General features: G+C 40.4%; 1 protein-coding gene across 10 annotated transcripts in view; it reads right to left on the bottom strand.

Annotated features, from left to right (window-relative positions):
• Window positions 1-1325: 1325 nt before the first annotated feature.
• The window catches only part of ABCB11 (ATP binding cassette subfamily B member 11), a 206389-nt gene continuing 188066 nt past the window's right edge, over window positions 1326-19648 (bottom strand). For all 10 annotated transcript variants that reach the window (XM_057503940.1, XM_057503944.1, XM_057503941.1 and 7 more), the window contains 7 exons: window positions 18373-18576; window positions 16874-17115; window positions 12716-12872; window positions 9274-9471; window positions 4955-5161; window positions 2834-2980; window positions 1326-2009 (listed from right to left, as the gene is read on the bottom strand). In XM_057503940.1, the coding sequence (XP_057359923.1) occupies window positions 1809-2009; window positions 2834-2980; window positions 4955-5161; window positions 9274-9471; window positions 12716-12872; window positions 16874-17115; window positions 18373-18576 (1356 nt within the window). In that variant the 3' untranslated portion in view covers window positions 1326-1808. The remainder of the gene's footprint in view (window positions 2010-2833; window positions 2981-4954; window positions 5162-9273; window positions 9472-12715; window positions 12873-16873; window positions 17116-18372; window positions 18577-19648) is intronic.

The raw sequence follows: 19648 nt of genomic DNA, 5'->3' as shown, positions 1-19648 counted from the left end.
AAGTAGGGTGTGGATTTTTACTTTTTTTTTTTGTATGTTCATTTTTACAAACTCTTCTTTTTATTTAAATAGATGAGAATACCTTCTCATGTCATTGGGTAAATTGGTTAACATTCTTTGAATATTTTCCTGATTTTTGCATTGGCTCTGTTACCTCTACTATCCCTTTTCTGGACATTCTGTTGTCATTTTGCTTTTTGTGCAAAAATATTTCCTCACAGTCTGGTGACTGTTAGCAGTCTATTCCTGTGTATGAGGAAGCACTGAAAAGCCAGTGGCAGCTCCAAGTGAGTGGGTACATGTTGCTGGCAGGTGGGCTTCACAGTAGGGTCATCTGGCTGGGGATCTTTGGAGGGTCGCCAGTATTAGGCTAATAAGTCTCTTTACTTGGATTGGCCAGTTTCTCCAGAGAATAATCCTTTAATTTCCTATGGAGGAGGAAAGGCTGAACATTTTTCTGTTCATATTATGGCTTTACATTTAATCCTTCTGTGTCCTGTGCCTCAGCTGTCCTTTCAACTTTGATTTGTAACCCTAAATACAAACCTTGGTGTGAGTTTCCCCAGAGAAGGCATATCTAATCATCTGCAGGGTCTGGGGCAGGGGGCCAGCCTGCAGGTGGAGGCACTTCTGTTTCTATACAAGCTCTCAGCATATTTTTCATCTTCAGCTCCAGCTAGTCTCCCCATTTCTCACCGGAGGACCCAGTGTCTTTACATTCTGAGCCTTTTTGGTGGTCTGTGATAGAAAATATATTGTTCCTAGGCTTCCCCCACTAACATACTACATTTTTGTCTTCCCTCCTCCTCTAAATCCATTATCAATTGTCCATTTGCTTTTTAGCTTCCAAAATTATGTTGTTGTCATCATTCTTATAGTTTATGCCTTCTATACTTCGTTTAATGTCATTTAATGATGCCTTAAGGGAACAAGGAAAAACATCAGTGTTTTTCTGCCATATTTAACTGGCTTTTTTGTATAACATCATATGAAGCTACAAGGTCAAGGCCCTGTACTCCTCATTACTCCCTTCCACATTGGCTGCTGTATTTTGCTTCTGCAAATACCATTCATGAAATAAAAATAGTTCATTTGACCTTATTGTAGCTTCATATGATTTTATACAAAAAAGCCACCCTAGCAGATTCTAATCCAGTAAATGGTGACTTCACCACCCACATGTTATACTCTGTTCCTATATATCAATACCCCTAACTAATAAGCAAGCTCTGGCTAATACTTGCCCCTTTCTTCCTCTATTACCCAGAGAACATCCCATTAGCTCTCCTTTCCCTATCCTCAGCCTCATATATGAATGAATCTGGTTTCACATGCAAGAAAACTTTAATCAAGAAACACAGTTGATCTTCAGTCTTTCTGTTCTTTTCACATATGACCTTGGTATAGCTCAATAAACATTTGTTGAGTACCTATTAAACACCAATCTTTGTGTACACCAAGGGCTCAAAAAATGCAAAGTACAGTCCTCTGCCCTTGAGGAATTCAAAGTCTCTTTACTCCATGACTCCTTGCTAACTCCCACGTAGTAACTGGGACTGGCTCTTGAGTGGAGAGAGCACTGGGTGATGGCTAAACAGATGCTTGACATTGGATTTTCACTCACACTGAACCTAGTTTCTTTCATTTTCTATATAAATTACCATTGAAGATCATTAGAAATTAGCTTCGATCCCAACGTATAACACTGTAAAAGTAAAATGTCATTATTTCTCATTAAAGGAAGAAAAAAAACCCCATGACACTCCTGTAATTGGTAGATAATCTATGTATAAAGTTCTTGAATCAGGTCAACTGATGGAGGCTCCCGTAGTGACTAGTTTGTAGTAGGCTCCTTTCTGGGCCATCAGGCCTTCATGGGTGCCCTTTTCAATCACTACCCCCTGTGACATGACAGCAATGATGTCCGCATTCTGAATGGTGGACAAACGATGGGCGATGACAATGCATGTCCGACCCTCTCTGGCTTTGTCCAGGGCCACCTGCACCGTCTGCAAAGAGAAGATGGAAAAGACACATGCTTGTTCCCTGGCCACCATAGCAAGAGTTGTGTTTGATATCACTACACTCAGGGGTTAAACCCAAAGGATTGACATGAGAGATGACTGAATGAGCATTTGCTGGACACAATGTAGCAATGATTTAAATTGCAATCCACAGGCTGAGAATTTCAGTGAAACAAGAATGAACCAAACTACGAGGTCATTATGTAATTTTACAATAGTTGATGGCACAGTTTGTAAAAATGAAACCAAATAAACCATGTAAGGTAGTAGTTAAATGGTCATTCCTGACACTGTTTTTCATTGAGGACATTTTAGATCCTTCCAAGAGAGAATCCTCATTTTTAAGGAGTTAATTATAAATGGTAAATTTCATAATTGAGTTCTGCTCCATTGCATTTTCTTTCCTTTCATTCATTTCCAACTGCACATCAGATGGCACCTCTATGTGTCATATGCTCTTACCTGCTCTGCCACATAACTTCAGAACTATAAAATATGAAATGCTTAACAGATGACCTGGGTTATTTTATTTTACTTAAGAAAGCTAATTATTTGCTCTTAAAAAAGAATCACCTAGCCTAAAGAATCTCGAAAACAATTCTTATTTTAAAGTCAACATATTTTTTTATTTGAAGCAATCCCATGTTTAATCACTTTCTCTAGATTATTATCTTTTGGGTCCACAAAATATTGGCAATTGCTACTGTTAATGAATTAGAAAATTGAAAGTACTACCATTTTATAAGGACAAATGTTACAGCAAAAGACTCATTTATAATGATCTAAGGCTTTAGAAAATCGATACATACCTTCTCGCTTTCTGTGTCTAAGGCAGAAGTAGCCTCGTCTAGTAGCAGGATTTTAGGATCTCTTATGATGGCCCGAGCGATAGCAATGCGTTGTTTCTCCCCTCGGGAGAGCTGAGAACCCTGGGACCCCACATTAGTGTTATATTTCTGGAAGAAGTAGGCAAGTTTAAGAACCAGAAATAGTCATTGCTCCCATGCTGTATGGAGCCCACATCAATGACCCCTTTGTGGGTTTAAACTATTTGTTGTTTTTTTTAATTGGGAATAATGAATTAGCCTTTCTATAAAATGATGTCAAATCCAGTTAGGAATTTTTTTTAAATATGGAGTTTGTGACCTTTTGTGATGGGAAACCGGGACCTTATATTCCTTTCTCTGCATTTCTTTTAAGTTTATTTTTTTATCTTGTTTTCCTTGTGCATGAGATCCTCCCTGATTCAAGGTCCCCTGATTTCCAAACCTCTGTTTGGATGATCTTTTCAAGACAGAATGATCCTAGAAACACAAGGGCCTTTTGAGAGATCTTCTGGTCCATCCCCTTAGTAAGCAGGCATCATTCTGGAATACAAGCTGAGGTATGAATCTCCATTCTGCTGCTTCCTATCTCTGTGTTCATGAACAAATTATTTAAATTTTCGGAGCTGCAAACTCATCTGAAAAATGGAGATATTAATAACTAGTTCACATACTTGCTGTTTTAGGTGTAATTATCAAGGAAAATGCCTGGCAAGATGCCTGGCATGGTTATTTTTTAAAAATTAACATTTAAGGAGTATTTCGCATCACATATTGTGCTAACTATTCTAGCCAGATTATTATTTAATAGTCACAGAGGTCATTTTCTCCCTGTTTTACAGATTACAAACCTTAGGGACAGACAGGTAAGAAAATTGTGCTAAGACAAGCAAGTAAATAGCAGTGGAAGGTGAAATCTTACTCCAGGTTGTGTCCAGCATCTGAGCCCTCATCCTTGACCACTACTCTACTCTGTCTTCCACAACAGTATCTGTTTCCTCCCCCTGCCTCCCTTGCCTTCTGACAAATGCTAACGGAGCCAAGCAAGACTCACGACAACCTACCTTGTCCTTGTGGAGAAAAAGTGATCAGTGAAGGGTATTATGGGTGAGTCTGTGTGAGAGAGAGGCGACAAACCAGCTCTAAGCCAGTGTTTCCCACAGCAGGTGCCCCAAAGATTTAGGGGACATATAAGTCTTCCAGCAGACACACAGCTTTGCTTTTCATTCAGGGTACAGCAAACTTAAGTTTCCACATGCTTGTGGTTACCCAGGTTAGAACCAGGCCAAGAGCCTAAGACATAGGCATTTTTGTGAAAAGAACAGAGAAAAAAACCCCACCACAAATGCCACAAAATTTATAAACATAATCTCTTACAAAGAAAAGTAATTTCCCAGTGGTATGTAAAAGAAAGTAGTAGAAAAGGTTAAAGGTAGCATTTGGCTCCTAAAAGTAAGTTTCTGTGTCTTAATTTTCTTTGTGACCACCTACCAAGAGAGATTCTTTCTTCGTGGATGAAAAAAATGCAAAGTTAGTGTTACTCTAACTGCAAAATTGACTCTGAAAAATTGAGATACACCAAGGCAGGTACAACTTATCCCACCATGTGCAGTGTATGCTGCCAGGTAATAATATCATGATGACACAAATAATGACAGCAGTAGCTGTCTTTTGTGGCTATTATGTGTATTCTTTCATTTTAATATTAGTTTTTTGCATTTTGCAGATTACTGACTCTCAGAAAAGATAAGTAATTGTCCCAAAGTTACAAAGCTAATATGGCAGAGCATGGACTCAAACCAATGTCTGCTCCAAAACCCAGGACTTTTTTCCATAATGCTAGGCTGAGGTTCAATGTAATACTGCTTTATGTACAAGTCCTATGGCATCCTTTCCATTGGATGATATAATACTTCCCCAAACTAAAGAGTGTATTGATGAAGGACATTTATTTTGATTAAAAGGCTGAGACAATCCAGGGGCACTGGGAAATAAACTGCGTTGGCTTAGACCTTCTCCTTGAGCCACAGTCACATGTTTTGGTCATTCTGCTTCCCTCCCATCCCCATATCCCATGGAGAGCAACTCCGACGGACTTGGACTCACCTCTGGGAGTGACATGACAAAGTCATGCAGCTGAGCCCGCTTTGCTGCTTCTATGACTTTTTCCTTGGGAATTTCTTTGGTGTTGTCTCCATACTTGATATTGTCCATTATGCTACAGGCAAACAACACAGGTTCCTGGGAAACAATTCCAATGTTCGAGCGGAGAAACTGAACATTTACTTTTTTGCTGTCACGCCCATCTATCATCTGCCAATAGAGGTGACAACCAGGGCAATAAGTTGCAGAGTTCCAGTCATAAGGGAAGTTCTTATTCCAGAGTCAGTGTTACACAGGACATTTGCTTTGCTTGGAGACAACAATCCCAGGACTCTTGGGAATAAATTATGTTGCCTTTGAACTCAGGGGGTGGGGGGGATGTCTGTCAGGAATGGTGTCAAAGTAATGGTCACACTACGGTTTTGTTTGTTTGTTTCCCAAACTCCAACTCCATAGGTGGTCCAAACTGAGAAAGGCACTCAGGACAGTACTTAGTTTAAAAAAATGTCCCCTGCCACTTTGGTGCGGCAAGCACATCCTCTACAAGTAGGCAGAATTGCTCAATTTTGAGATTCCATGGGTTATGAAACACGTCTTTCTATATAAAGCTATTGGACAACATAAGAGTCAAATCTTTTTCCTTGATTTTAGTGATAGTAACCTCTGAATAACTGGGATAATAGACCCAGGTAAGACATGAGTACATTTATTCATTTAGTCAATCAACAAATATATATTGAAATACTTGCCTCAAAGGCACCATACAGTCTTTTGTCTGCTATATAAAGAAAAACATAATCTGTTTTCTAGAAACCCATGGTCTACTTAGGCAGTTAGCTACAAGAACTCAAATATCTACCATTTGAGCTGTTTTATTCAAAAGCCCTAGAATAGTAAAGGTACAGTTTGTTTAACATTCTACTATGAAGTATTTGGCCCTATGATTCCAGAAAAAGATTATGTTAAATGGTGCAAACATATTTTATTTTCAGTAATTTCTTGGAAATAGAAAAAGCAAATTTAAAGAAAATATAAGGCATTCCTCAACAACAATTCGCCCTCAATCACCTTCCTCTACCCATTTCCATAGTACTTACAGACTGCAAACACAATTTAATACTTAATTAAATACTGGAGCTGTTTTCTAACTGCTGAATGTGAGCTAGTGTTGGAAGTTCTTAGAAGACAAAAGACATGCTCCATGGTCTTTAGAATCTCCCACAGGGCCTAATGCAGTATTGGACATCATAGGTATCCAATTAAATGTTGAAAATGTTGAATGCTTGCATTTGGGAGCTACCTAAAGAGTAAAAAGGAATTTTTAATTGCATAGAATTTGGTATCTTTCCTACTTAAAAATGTAGAAGTGTTTTACAGTGATATAAAAAACACATTATATCTATGAAATGCAAGGAATCATACTGATTTCTTTATGGACATTGCTTTCTACATATGACCAGAACACTCACTGAACACACTCTGAGAAATATACTTAATATATATATGTTAGTGCATGAAGGACTTGGGGCCTTGTATGTCATGGAGTCCACAGTCTACCTGGAAAATAGACATGACAGATCTGACATTTTGGGAAACTGGACCTCTCCTTTGCAGAAATCAGACCTGCAATGAGCTTTCTAGGCTCATTAATCACCAAATACTTTCAAACAAGTTAAAAATATTTATGCCTAAAATTAATAACAGAAGTGATTATAAATTACAAGTAATCAACTCTTAGTCCTTGTTTTCCCAATTTCCTGTTTTCTGCTGGTATCTGTTTGCTTGTTTCCTTGCTTTGCTTTATGCAAGGGAATCTTTAATAGCCTCTTTCAAGTTTCTCTCAGCATTACTCTTAATAATGTTATCTAACCTCATTGCAACGAAGACTATACTAGTCAGGGAAATCAGAAAGGCCTTTCAAAAAATATTGGAATTAAACAATCATCAAGTTGGAACAGAATAAAACATTCTCAGACCTGTACCTCTGAATCATTTCTTAGAAAACTATTTCCTTATTATGCACTCCAACAAAATGGAAGCAAAACCCAAGAGAAGAAAATACGGAAACTAGGAAATAATGGACCTAAATCCAAGAAAACATTGCAGGAAACTCACAGGATGACAACTTGTTCAGCAGGTGCAGGATGTAATTCTTCCAGGTAGTGGCAGAAATGAGGGGAAAAAGCAGGTCTCTCAGAATAGGTAGGAAGATAGAGACACTGGAAGAACATAAAGATTTTATAAAGTAAGTGAATACAAGAAAAAAAAGCCTTTCAGAAAAACAATCAAGAAAGAAAATGTAATGTTAATGTACCTCACTATTTCACCTCAGGATAAACAATACTTACATAACATAATAAAAGTTGCTAATTGATTTTCAACTTTTAGAATCAGCCTAGAGTGAAAGCATGAAAGACAATAAATGTTATAAACAGAATTTGAGCATTTTGTATTTTTGATACTATAAAAATATAGCTATTAGGAATTGAGATATAAAAGGAGGGAATAAGCGGTAAAAATAAAGGTATAATTGTTAATACTATCATCTTAGAAAGTAAGAATTCAGAGATGTTATCTAAGGTGCTGGAAAAGAAAAGAGAGGTGTATTAGTTAAATTTACAAATGGAGAAATTTTCTGAAGTGGTATATCAATATTGGAAGGAGATGGGTAAAAGGAGGGGGAGGGTAAGCTCAATTTCCATTTCTTGAGAGTAAGTCAACAGGAAGTCTAAATTTGTTAAATTGTGAAACAGCAGCATAAACCTATGTTTAGAGACATTAAAATAATCATTGGAAGATCTAAAAACATTAGGTGGTTAAAAATAGTGGACTTTGATGCAAAAGACAAGCAAAAACAAATGCTGGCATGGATGCAGAGAATGGTAACCCTCCTACACTGCTGGTGGGAATGTTAACTAGTTCAACCATTGTGGAAAGCAATATGAAGGTTCCTCAAAAAACTAAAAATAGAAATACCATTTGACCCAGGAATTCCACTCCTAGGAATTTACCTTAAAAAAACAGGATCACAGATTTAAAAAGACATATACATCCCTATGTTTATCACAGTACTACTTACAGTAGCCAAGATAGGGATGCAACCTAAGTGTCCATCAGTAGATGAATGGATAAAGAAGATGCGGTACATATACACAATGGAATATTATTCAGCCATAAGAAGAAAACAAATCCTACCATTTGCAACAACATGGATGGAGCTAGAGGGTATTATGCTCGGTGAAATAAGCCAGGCAGAGAAAGACAAGTACCAAATGATTTCACTCATTTGTGGAGTATAACAACAAAGCAAAAACAGAAGGAACAAAACAGCAGCAGACTCACAGAAGCCAAGAATGGACTAGCATTTACCAAAGGGGAGGGGTGTGGGAAGGTGGGTGGGAAGGGAGGGAGAATAGGATTAAGGGGCATTATGATTAACACACATAATATGGGGGGAAGGGCACAGTGCAGGAAGTATAGCACAGAGAGGACAAGTAGTGACTCTGTAGCACCTTATTACAATGATTAACAGTGCCTATAATGGGGTACGTGGTGGGACTTAATAATGGGGGAAATGCAGTAACCACAATGTTGCTCATGTGAAACCTTCATAAGATTGTGTATCAATGATACCTTAATTATAAAAATAGTGGCCTTTGAGCCACTGGGGATCATAGAAAGGGTGCAATGGGGGTTGCTTTTTGTTACAAATCCTTCATATTTTATTTTGTACTCCTGTGCATATATTATTTGGAAAGAAAGACAAGAAGAAGGAAAGAAAAGAGAAAGAAAATAAGCAATAAAGTAACCCACCAATTTTTCAAATATTCTTGCCAAAGCTTTATGGCTCATGACTACCAGCCTGGGTTCCTTTTATCATCTAAACTTAAGCTTCTTGAACCAGGACTGTCTCAGGTTTTTCATAGTAAATCCCCTTCCTTGCTCATTTATCATTGTGTTCCTTACCACCCCCAATTTTTCCATTGGCAGTCATTAGTTGCCTGATTAGTCTGCACTTTCTGCTTCATTTACAGGTAAGTGAATGCTTCTGTTAAATACTCATCTCCAGCTTTGCAGTGTGTCTGGTTCTCTTTGCCTAACTGGCCAGCAGGCCATATGGAGCAGGGAAGAATATGATGAGGTAAAACTATGAGGTAGAATCAGGTCAACCAGCAAAAAACAGGAACTGGAAAATATCCATAGGGGCAAGTAAGGCAAGCACCTTAGAGTGAGTCTGGTAAGACAGAATCTTGAAGACCACTTCGAGGGGTTGGAGGTATTCTGTAGAAGGCAAAACTCTCAAAAACATTTGCATTGCTTACCACCTTCCCTTGGTCAGGATCATAGAAACGTTCCAACAGCTGAATACTGGTGCTTTTGCCACATCCACTGCTTCCAACAAATGCCAGTGTTTGTCCTGGACTAACTGACACTGAGAAACCATTCAGAACTTGCATATCAGGTCGAGAAGGATATGTAAATTTACAGTCAACAAAATCAATCTGCCCCTGGAAGTTGTCCTGTGGAAGATTGGAATTATATATGCTCATACTAGAATCTGGAATATTGAAAATGCACCTAGATGTGAGTTTTAAATCCCTGCTTAAAATACCTTCAACACCATGCTGTCAAAATCAAAGTATAAAGACATGCAATTCTTCCCTATTTTAGCAGGATAGAATAAATGGAGGCTTTAGCAGTGACATGAAAGATATTTGCTCTTATTCCCATTCTGACCTGAGGGGATTTCCTTGTAATTCATTCTTTGACATTCTGAATGGAAGAGAATAGATAGAAGATATGATTATATCACAGAAGCCTGTAACAGTTAACCCTTACAGCTCTGCTCCCCCAAAGACTTAAAATAGCATTATACTTGAAATGACTTAGGAAGTTACTTATGAACTTCCTACTTATGAAGGAGAAACAAGTCATTTGACCAATTTAAAATGATTTCTGAGTTTAGTTTAGCTTTACTGCAGTGTAGTTTTGTTCAGCTCTCTTGCACATACTGGAATATTAAAAAATAGGCAGGGAAGGTGTGGGTAAAATTGTAGTATTTCCAGAATATCTCGCCTGGCTTTGGTACATCTGCATATCAACAGGCTTCAGAGGTGGAAAGAAGTATGGCTTTAGTGCATTTGCATCTTTCCTCAGGGGTGGAGAAGTTCATCTCCATATCAATGGGTGATTACCTGGGCAACAGAGGGTTTATCTGTACCTGAGAGATGAGGGGGAGGGCTGGTGTTGTGGCTGCTTGAGCAGGAAAAGAAAGATGGCCTCGGACTGCAGTTTGTGAGCAATAAGCGGGTTTTAAACTTTATTTCTCCCTTTGCCTGATTTTGGTTTTTAGAGATATTTTGCCCCGGGATTTCCTTTACCCGGACTTGCAATTGGCACAGTCGGCAGGGTTCCTGTGAACCCAAAACCTGGCATAATGGGTGCGACCTTTGGGAGGGCCGCGCCTAGAAATGATGGGGAGAAGTAACGCTCGCGCCGAGGGACATGTGTCTACACTCATGTGGTCACGGAGGCGCCACCACCGCTGCTGGCCACGCCAACCCCAGCCGGTGGCCCAAGCCTAAGGCTGCTACTGCTTCTGCCACTGCTGCTGCTCTTGCTGCTGGCCAGAGCCTGGCCACAACCATGGAAAGGAGCAGAGGTCCGGGTCACCTGGAAGCAACTGGCTGCTGTGTACCACGCCTTGATGGCTACAGAGCCCATCGCTGGAACAGCCCCGACCAAGGTAATAACCTCCTATCCCATCGTGGGGTGGGGGCGAGACTGGACCCAAAGGCCAAGGAGTGGCGTGGCACAGACACCTCAAAAGACAATGTGGACCCATCTGTGTGGCTTGCCTTTCACCTTTGCAGAAGTCAGCCGAGCCCGGAAGGAGTGCCCTGCACGTTGTGTAGATCAGCAAACCACCAAGAGGGGCCTAGAGCATCTCTCTGCAACCTATGGTCAGTCGTCGGTTACTGAGAGCGATTGAGGTACCCACTTTATTGGACGTGTATTGCAAGGATGGGTGCAGCAATTAGGAGTAAAATGGACATGGCCCTGGACATTTCAACACAGGATCGGCGATGGCTGGCTCTTCTGCGAGCTTGGGGAAAAGGCCTGGAAGCTGGCCTTCTGTGTATTCCTGTAATAACAGCAAATTGGCCCCTGACAATCATGGTTATTTGCTACTACGGTCTTTGTGTCCTGGATGCACCCCCTGGCTGCAGCTGCAGTGTGATGGCTGGAATGGAGGAGCTTTGGACTTAATCTGCATGGGACTTTAAACCTAGCTGAATCCTCTGGCTTGAGAATTATGATTGTGTTGCTGTTGTCAAGAAAATAATGTTTAAACAGAGGCTTGACTTTGTCTAATGTTTGGTAAAAGTTTTGTGAGCAATGTAGCATGATTGTTAGGAATGAATAAACAAGTATAGAAACGTATTTTTGTGCTTAGAGAGAGATTGTGCTGTAAAGTAACCTAGCTGAATCTTCTGGCTTAAGAATTATGATTGTGTTGCTGTTGTCAAGAAAATAATGTTTAAAGAGGCTTGACTTTGTCCAATTTTGGTAAAAGTTCTGTGAGCAATCTAGCATGATTGTTAGGAATGAGTAAACAAGTGTAGAAACGTATTTTGTGCTTAGTGAGAGATTGCACTGTGAAGTACTTTTACTTAATCTGCATAGGCTGAATTCTCTGGCTTGAGGATTATCAAGATTTTATTGCTGTTGCTATTGCATGTTACTAGATTGGTCGGAAGAGGGGGATCGAGTAAATTGTAATGTGAGTTCTGTAGGGGTGGATTGTGGGTAAAATTGTAGTATTTCCAGAATATCTCGCCTGGCTTTGGTACATCTGCAAATCAATAGGTGTTCAGAGGTGGAAAGAAGTATGGCTTTAGTGCATTTGCATCTTTCCTCAGGGGTGGAGAAGTTCATCTCTGTATCAATGGGTATTACCTGGGCAACAGAGGACTTATCTGTACCTGAGAGGTGAGGGGGAGGGCCGGGGTTGTGGCTGCTTGAGCAGGAGAAGAAAGACGGCCTGGGACTGCAGTTTGTGAGCAATAAATGGGTTTTAAACTTTATTTCTCCCTTTGACTGATTTTGGTTTTTAGAGGTATTTTGCCCCGGGATTTCCTTTCCCTGGACTTACAGTAGGTTAAAAAAACACCTGTGGAGACTAACAATTAGAAGAAAAGATATTTTGTTGGGATAAAATTAATTTTCTGGGAGTCCACATGAGCTAAAATTTGAACCTAGGTAAACATGAATTAACAATGTTACTGGACAGGAAGAACCAGTTTTTCTACATTCTACAGCAGAACTTGTTGGTTGGGTAGATCTCAAAAGACATCAAATTTAATTCATTCTGGAACTGGGTGTGTTTTCAGCTTCCTGCCCAGCTGCTATGGAGTCTATCTCCGCTGTTGCTGTGGGCGTGGCCTGGCTTGGGCTGCCCCGGGGGTGTGTTTTCATATTACAGGAATTTAGCATTCTTTGGGTACTGTTGCCTTACTCAAATACCAGGTTTATGAACAATTTTTAATGAATAATTTTATAGCTAATTTTTAATTTACTTCATTCCTTTATACTTACAAATCTGTCTGTCCATTCTGAGTGCATATGAATGGACCCTGCAGGAATTTAGAAGGTAAGTAATCTTATATGACCAGCCCCAGTGGCTGTTCTGCAAACACACACACACACACACACAAGCACAACCCTCCCCTGCTGCCCTCATCACCGCACTTCAGTACTTACCCATTTTTCTCCTGCACTACCATATACATTGATTGGCGGTTGTCGATCCAGCAGTTGAAAAAAGCGTGCAGCTGATATTTTGGCTTTGGCATAACTTGGAGTGTAAGAGGATGCTCTTCCAAGAGCTGTTGCACTCAGCACAACTGAAGAGATCACCCTGCAATCGACAGACACCAGGGTAGAGAGGTGTGTGGTATGGTTGGTATGATGGCCCAGAGGCTGGAATTTGTGGGTCTAGCTCTGGTTCTGCTAAGGGAAGAACTGAGTGCCTTTGTGCAGGTCACACTAGACTTGTCTAGGAATATGGGTTGGAGAGATAAGCAGTTTACAAATGTGTTCTATGAAAAAAGGGTGAGGGAAGAACTGAACAAAGGGGCTCAGACCTCCAATCCCTACTTCAACTATAACAGCCTCTTTTTAAAACTTTGAGAAAAAAAGGCTTCTTGGAAAAAAAAAAAGAAGGAGGGCTTGAAAGATCACTTGACTGGGTTGAATTTTTATGGGCTAACATTCTCTGAACCTATGATATGTGCATAAAAGATAATGACTGGTGATATAAGCATTAATTCTGTACCAAGCATGCTTGTAATTCATGCTGCAGACAGCATGAGAAGATACAATTGCCTGCATCCTACTTGTCCCAGCTTCTATATCCAACATGTGCATAATTAATGAGCAATGAGTGAATGAATGAATGATAAACATGGTGAGAGATGGCTCTGTTGCTCTATAGACTATGACGTGAGGGACACCCTCCTGAACTGTCCATCTACACCACCATGACCCAGAGGGTCTGCTTCAGAGGTGGTGGGAGACCTGTCTTTGTGTGTTTTATTGCTCAGCTTATAAGCAGAAATTGTTTTAGGCCAGACTTGCAAACCCAAACACCTCCTGGAACCCAGTGAAGGCAGGGATGAGCAAGGGGGACACCATTTTGGAATGAGCCTCCATCTCAGGATGTGTGCCCAACTGAAAAATGTAATCTTAGCATAGCAACTGGTCAAGCACAAGTTTTAGGTTAACCTGACCTGTGATTTTTTAATGTTATTTATTTCTTAGATTCTCTATTCTAGGGCATCAAAAAAAATCTTTTGATTAACAAACTGTGAGTTTATAAACTGATGTCTGTTAAACATCAAAGTAGTGCCTTACCAGGAGACAGTGGCATGAAACCATCAACAAAGACCAATCATTGTCATACCTCCAAACCCCTGGGCCCTCAAACACTGCCTTTATAAATGCCACAGCATCCCCTTTCCAGTGGGCCTGATTTCTCTCTTTCTGTAGGTCCCTCTTATACAAGGTATCTGTAATCAACTCTGCTTGTTTGCTTTCTTTTGAATTCAGTGTTCTTCTCTCTAACATTGAAACTCAAGAATCTGGTCTTTGGGGGTCCAGTAATATCAAGCTTAAAGCAAGGAAACCTCCTGGAATAAAATGGGAAATAGTGGAAGGTGATCTTTCCATGTTTAAAAAGAAGCCCAAAGTTGGGAATTTTCTAGAATCTTGACAGACAATTCTTCAAAAATCTTGCATAAACTAAACAAGTCAATAGTTTGTGATTTCTGGTTTGTATTAGTAACATTAAACATGCAAATTTTGAGAAAATAAATTTCTGACTGGGGTGGGTATAGTAGGGCAGGAGAAAAAATTTCTTAATTTCTATAAGAGATAAGGCAAGAAGAGAGGACTCATGACTTGAGAACAAATACAGAAGAGGTTTCTCTTGGGGCCATTTTTCCTAAGGCCTTTCAAGGTTTCTCAGACTGGCTTTCCCTCAGCCATCTAACATCCACCATCTCCCACCAAACATGTATACATGTGGACCCAGTCCCTTGGTCCGCTGACACCCTTAAGCTCTCACCTCCGAAAATGTGACAGATTAAACTCAAAGCTGGTCTTATTAGAAGAGCAGTCTCTAGCTCTGAGAAAGGAACATGACTCCCTTGTGCTAGCCTTTGCTCTACATAGGAGGGATCAGCTGGGAACATTTCCTCTTGGCAAAAGTAGAGTTTAAATAAGGTAGTTGTCTGAACCATCTTATGCAAGGCATGAGATTGCAGACTGTGCAAATAGTCACTTCATCCTGTTACTCTGTATGCAGCCCTCGACAGTGTGACTTTTTAGTCCTCTGAGATATCATGATTTGTGGTAAAAAGCATGTATTTGGTCTTTGGTCCCCATTTCTGGCATAGAGCTCTTAACCCTTGAAATTTCCTAAATGTTGAATGCAATCAAGGTGTCTTTTGTTATGTTAATTAAGTGACTTTTGGAAAGCCCTTAGGTCTCCTAAGGATGGGGGCTGGCTGCCAGGGAGGCAGCCACAGGATTAGAGGAGTGCAACTTTCAGGCCCGTTCCCCCACAACTCTAGTGTAGGGCATTCTAGGGGTTTGAGGGGGTAGGATGGACAATCATGAATTACTGGGCTCTTAACCAGTGGGCTCCAATGCTATCTCTAGGTAGATGGGGTCAGATTAAGTTGAATTGTAGGACATCCATCAGGTGTCAGAAGTGTTGTGAATGTGAGAGTAAAGGAGAAACATTTCAGACAGAATCTTATCATAAGATGGATTCCATTTCTCTGTTCTTTAAATTTGGGCTTGGTTGTATCACTTTCTTTGGCCAAAGAGATATTAGAAAATGTGATGTACTCACAGAGACTTGAAAAGTGCTTGCATAGTGGGACTCACTCTCTTTTGTTGTGCTTGGAACCCTAATGTGGTGAAAGCAACCTGCTGGAGAGGCCACCTGGAGACAAAGCCCATTCAGAAGCCTGACAGAATCAGCCCAGTCCAGAAGAATTTCCACCCCAGCAACCCACAGCATCTTGAGAAGTAATAAGGTCCAGTTGTTTAAAACACCAAATTTGACATGGTTGTTAAGCAGCAAAAGCTATCTTACAGAACCAAGCTGTTTCTCCCTAAAATGTGCAGATCTTTTATTGAGGCAGGGCAGGGACAAGGGACAGTGTGATGATTAACTTTCTTGCCTAGAATAGAAAAGGCTAAGATAGAAACAGTCTAGTAAGAACAGGAGGGACCCCATCTTAAGGCTAAGATTCCATTTTAAAAACCCGGAAGTTAGGAAGTAAGATTCCTGACATATTCTATGGTAAACAGCGAACAAATGACCCTGTCCTAAGGCAGAGCAAGCAGTCCTAAATGACACATCCCCTCTGCTTGAGGGTCACCATTATCTTGGAGATGAACAGGATAAACAAATTCTTTGTGTTAAGTTTATCTTACAGAACATCTAGAGGACTGACTGTGGATGGTGACATAATGTCTCTCACTGGAGAGAGACATCATGAGACTACAGATCAAGCCTACACTCCCATTACTCCATTCTTGAAATCTTTAAAAGACATGAATCCTAAGCTTTTAAGTCCACCTCCTCTCTGAAGCTGCCTGCACTGCCCTTTCTCCAAGTGTGCACTTTGCCTTAAATAAAGCTTTCTTGCTGCTCAACTTACTGCATTTTGTTTCTGCACTCATCCAAGCTTCTTGGGAAGTTAATAAGAAACCACTATTCCCAGTGTAAGTGTCTTTGTTACTTTGCAATTTCATTCAGTCTTCTAGATTTAAGTACCAGTCTTCACTCTGTTCATCTTCAGACAAGTAGGGAAGGGTTACTGAGATCTCTGATCTGGGCTTGCAAGTTCCCATCACGTGGGGGACCTGGACAGAACTGGAGCTGTACAAACTTGCTCTTTAGTGGTCTGCCTGAAAATCTCCTTTCTTTGCTTTGGGAAGTTCTCACAACATAATCTCACTCCATCCAGTACTCTATGGCTCTCCCATCCTGGGTGGTAGGGGCTTAGTTCCCATGCTGTGCAAATTCAAGCAGACGCTGGATGCCAGGCAATGCTGGCTTCAGGTGTTGGCAAGGGGTTTGCCCCATGCTGAGCAGCTGTTCAATGAACTTTGCTTTCCTCCCTCTGGTCTTTGCTCTCTGCAGCCTGCATGGCTGCTGCCATTCTTTTCTCTCTCACTTTAATGAGTTCCTTCCTCACCTACACTTGTCCAACTTGTTCATGAATTTTTTCTCAGTCAGAGTCAAGAACTCTCTCCCAGGCTAAGATCTCACCAAGCATGCAGGGAGATCTCTCCAGTTTGGATTGCCTGACAACATTATGACCTTGGCCAGATGGTCCTCACCTGAACACATAGCTGAAGTGGAGTCCCTCACTGGGGATCAAGTGACCTCCGTATCTGTAGGAAGCAGAATTAGCAACGAACACTATGCATTGGGAAAAACCAAAGCAGAATCCATAAACATTCGCTTTTTGAATGGCTGTCTTGAATGGCTTCTCCAGTTCAGTCTCAAATGCTTCAATAAATTGCCTCTCCTTTCCAATTCCAGCAACAGTGCGGATATTACTGAGCGCTTCATTTGTGATCTGAAGAATGAAAAGAGTCTTTAAGAAAAAAGAGCAGAAATAACTACTCTCATGACATTTCAGCTGCTTCATGGATTAAACGGGGTGAAAATGGCAGAATGTGGTGCAGAGATGGAGGCATCATCTGAGAACACAAAGAACTTGCTGGAGATCAACTCAGCTGGACTATGAGTCAGTTAAACTCAAGCTCTACTTCACACTAACATGTTTTTTTTTCCTCCACTTGTTGCAGAAGAAAGGAAAGAAATGTACATGTGATTATCACTGAACTCTTTTGAGTTTCTTTGTTAATTCATTTGAAATGTCTAAAATACTATCTCTAGATGTCCTCTGAGACAAGAGATATTTAATAATATCAAGTTAAAAGATTAGATTCCATTTTCTTAAAAAATTAATCTGACCAAATATTGTATAAGATAAATTAAAACTAAGTATAAAGTTTATCTTTTAGTCCATACTATGAACATGTATTTGTTTTAATCCATACTCTAAGGTAAATAATCACTGAATTCGGAATTAGTCCTATCCTGAAATAGGCACAAAGGGGGCCTTTCTACCATTGGCCCCCAAAATTCTTTTGGCTTCTGCCTCCTTGGGCAATGCGTACACTCCCTTTCTTATAGGAAACAAAACCTAGATTAGAGTAAATTCGTTAGAAGAATAGGGTGTGTATATGTATGCATTCATTATTTCTTATAATAATGCACCATCTGATCAATGTCTATGTCACCATCTCTTGATAACCAGGTATTAATCAGAACACACTTTTCAAAGTATATAGCCAGAATCATACATTTCAGATCTAAGCTGTCTCTTATGGCTCTATTTGGGAGGGTATTTGCTACAAGTCTAGCAGACACTGAAGTGTGAAAATTAAAAGTGTGTGCCATTAAAAGGATGACAGCTCCTCTCTGTGAGACACAACCTGGGGAAATCACTGGCTGAAAACCAGACAGACAGTAAACAGAACTACCCACTCTTTCAAATGAGAATACACCAAATTGGGATGAGGAAAAAACAACCACTGGAGAGAAAGTGGAACGTAAAGCCCCCGTGCTTGCCCAAACTCATGTCAGAGTTTCGCGCCAGCTCTCGGGCAGAGGCACATGTGAAAAGGGCGAGTGGGAGGTCTCCTTCCTGACCACCAATGTGTTAAGCTAACAGCTTCCCTAAGCTCTTTGTGCTACTCATTCATTAACAGTCTGTTTAACAGCCACCCCGCTGCAAGCAGTCTGGAAATCAGGGTTATAGGATCACCTGTCCCGCCATCTCCAGAGCCTGCCTGTCCTGAGTGGCGAAGCCTGTCAGCATTTTGGTCTGTGCGACTCCTGATAAAGCCAAGAAGGGAAAGAAGCACACGATGACGAGGCTTAGCTTCCAGCTAAAGAAGAAGGCGATGATCATGGCCACACTGATGTTAGTGAAGGAATTAACCATCATCCCAATTTGAGAGCCAGCAGCCTGCAAACCAAAAGTGATCAATCAAAAGCAGTCAACTGATCCCAGACACACTGACTCTTTTATTAAATATCATTATGTGAAAGAGCTATTTTATACCAAGAAGATAGATTTTTTTAAGTTATGATGATGAATATACAGAATGTAACATTTGCCATTTTAGTCATTTGTAAGTGTACAATTCAGTGGCATTCAATACATTCACAGTGTTGTGTAAGCATCATCACCATCTATACCCAAAACCACTACCACCATCTATTATCAACAAAGCCTCTGTATCAGTTAAATAATAACCCCTCTTCCAGAGAGCCTCTATTCTGCTGTCTCTATAAATTTGCCTGTTTTAGGGATCTCATATAAATGGGATCACTGCAATAATCTTCTGTGTGTAGCTTATTTCATTAAGCATGTTCTCAAGGTCATGTTGTAGTGTATATCAAAATTTCATTCCTTTTAAAGCTGAATAACATCCCATTGTGCGTGTGTACCACATTTCAATCGTCCACTCATTTGTTGGTGGACACTGGGGTTGTTTTCCACTTCTGACAATATGCTGCTGTGAACATGGGTGCACAAATATCTGTTTGTGTCCCTGCTTTCAGTTCTTTTGGACATATATACTTAAGAGAGGAATCACCAGGTCACATGCTAGTTCTGTATTTCAAAATTCTCTTAAATCATGAGCTCCCCGACACATCTGAAGGCTGGATTAAGAAAGGTCCATTTTATTCACAGCTTCTCGGGAGCTCATCTGCTGAACACGTCTCATTTCCTGGGTGTCAGAGCCAGAGCAGTCAGCGAGAGGAGGGCTCAGCCCTAAGCATGGGCTGTATGCATCAGGTTCATATGCATCTGGCTTGCTTGAAAACACCCAGGCTTTGGGCATTGGGACATTGGGTAGTTTTTCTGATTATACAGTGAAGATTGATGCTTGCTCTCTAATTGTATTTTTGAAATTCATACAAGATTGTTAATAAGACACCACCTTGATTCTGTTTGAAGTTAGATTACACACTGGTACAAAGCCATGTGCTGACTTAATACATAGCTGTTCAGTCAACCCAAAATGGACAAA

This window comes from Manis pentadactyla, chromosome 6 (assembly GCF_030020395.1).
Source record: "Manis pentadactyla isolate mManPen7 chromosome 6, mManPen7.hap1, whole genome shotgun sequence".
NCBI lineage: Eukaryota > Metazoa > Chordata > Mammalia > Pholidota > Manidae > Manis > Manis pentadactyla.
This window is presented reverse-complemented; position numbering and strand designations above follow the sequence as displayed.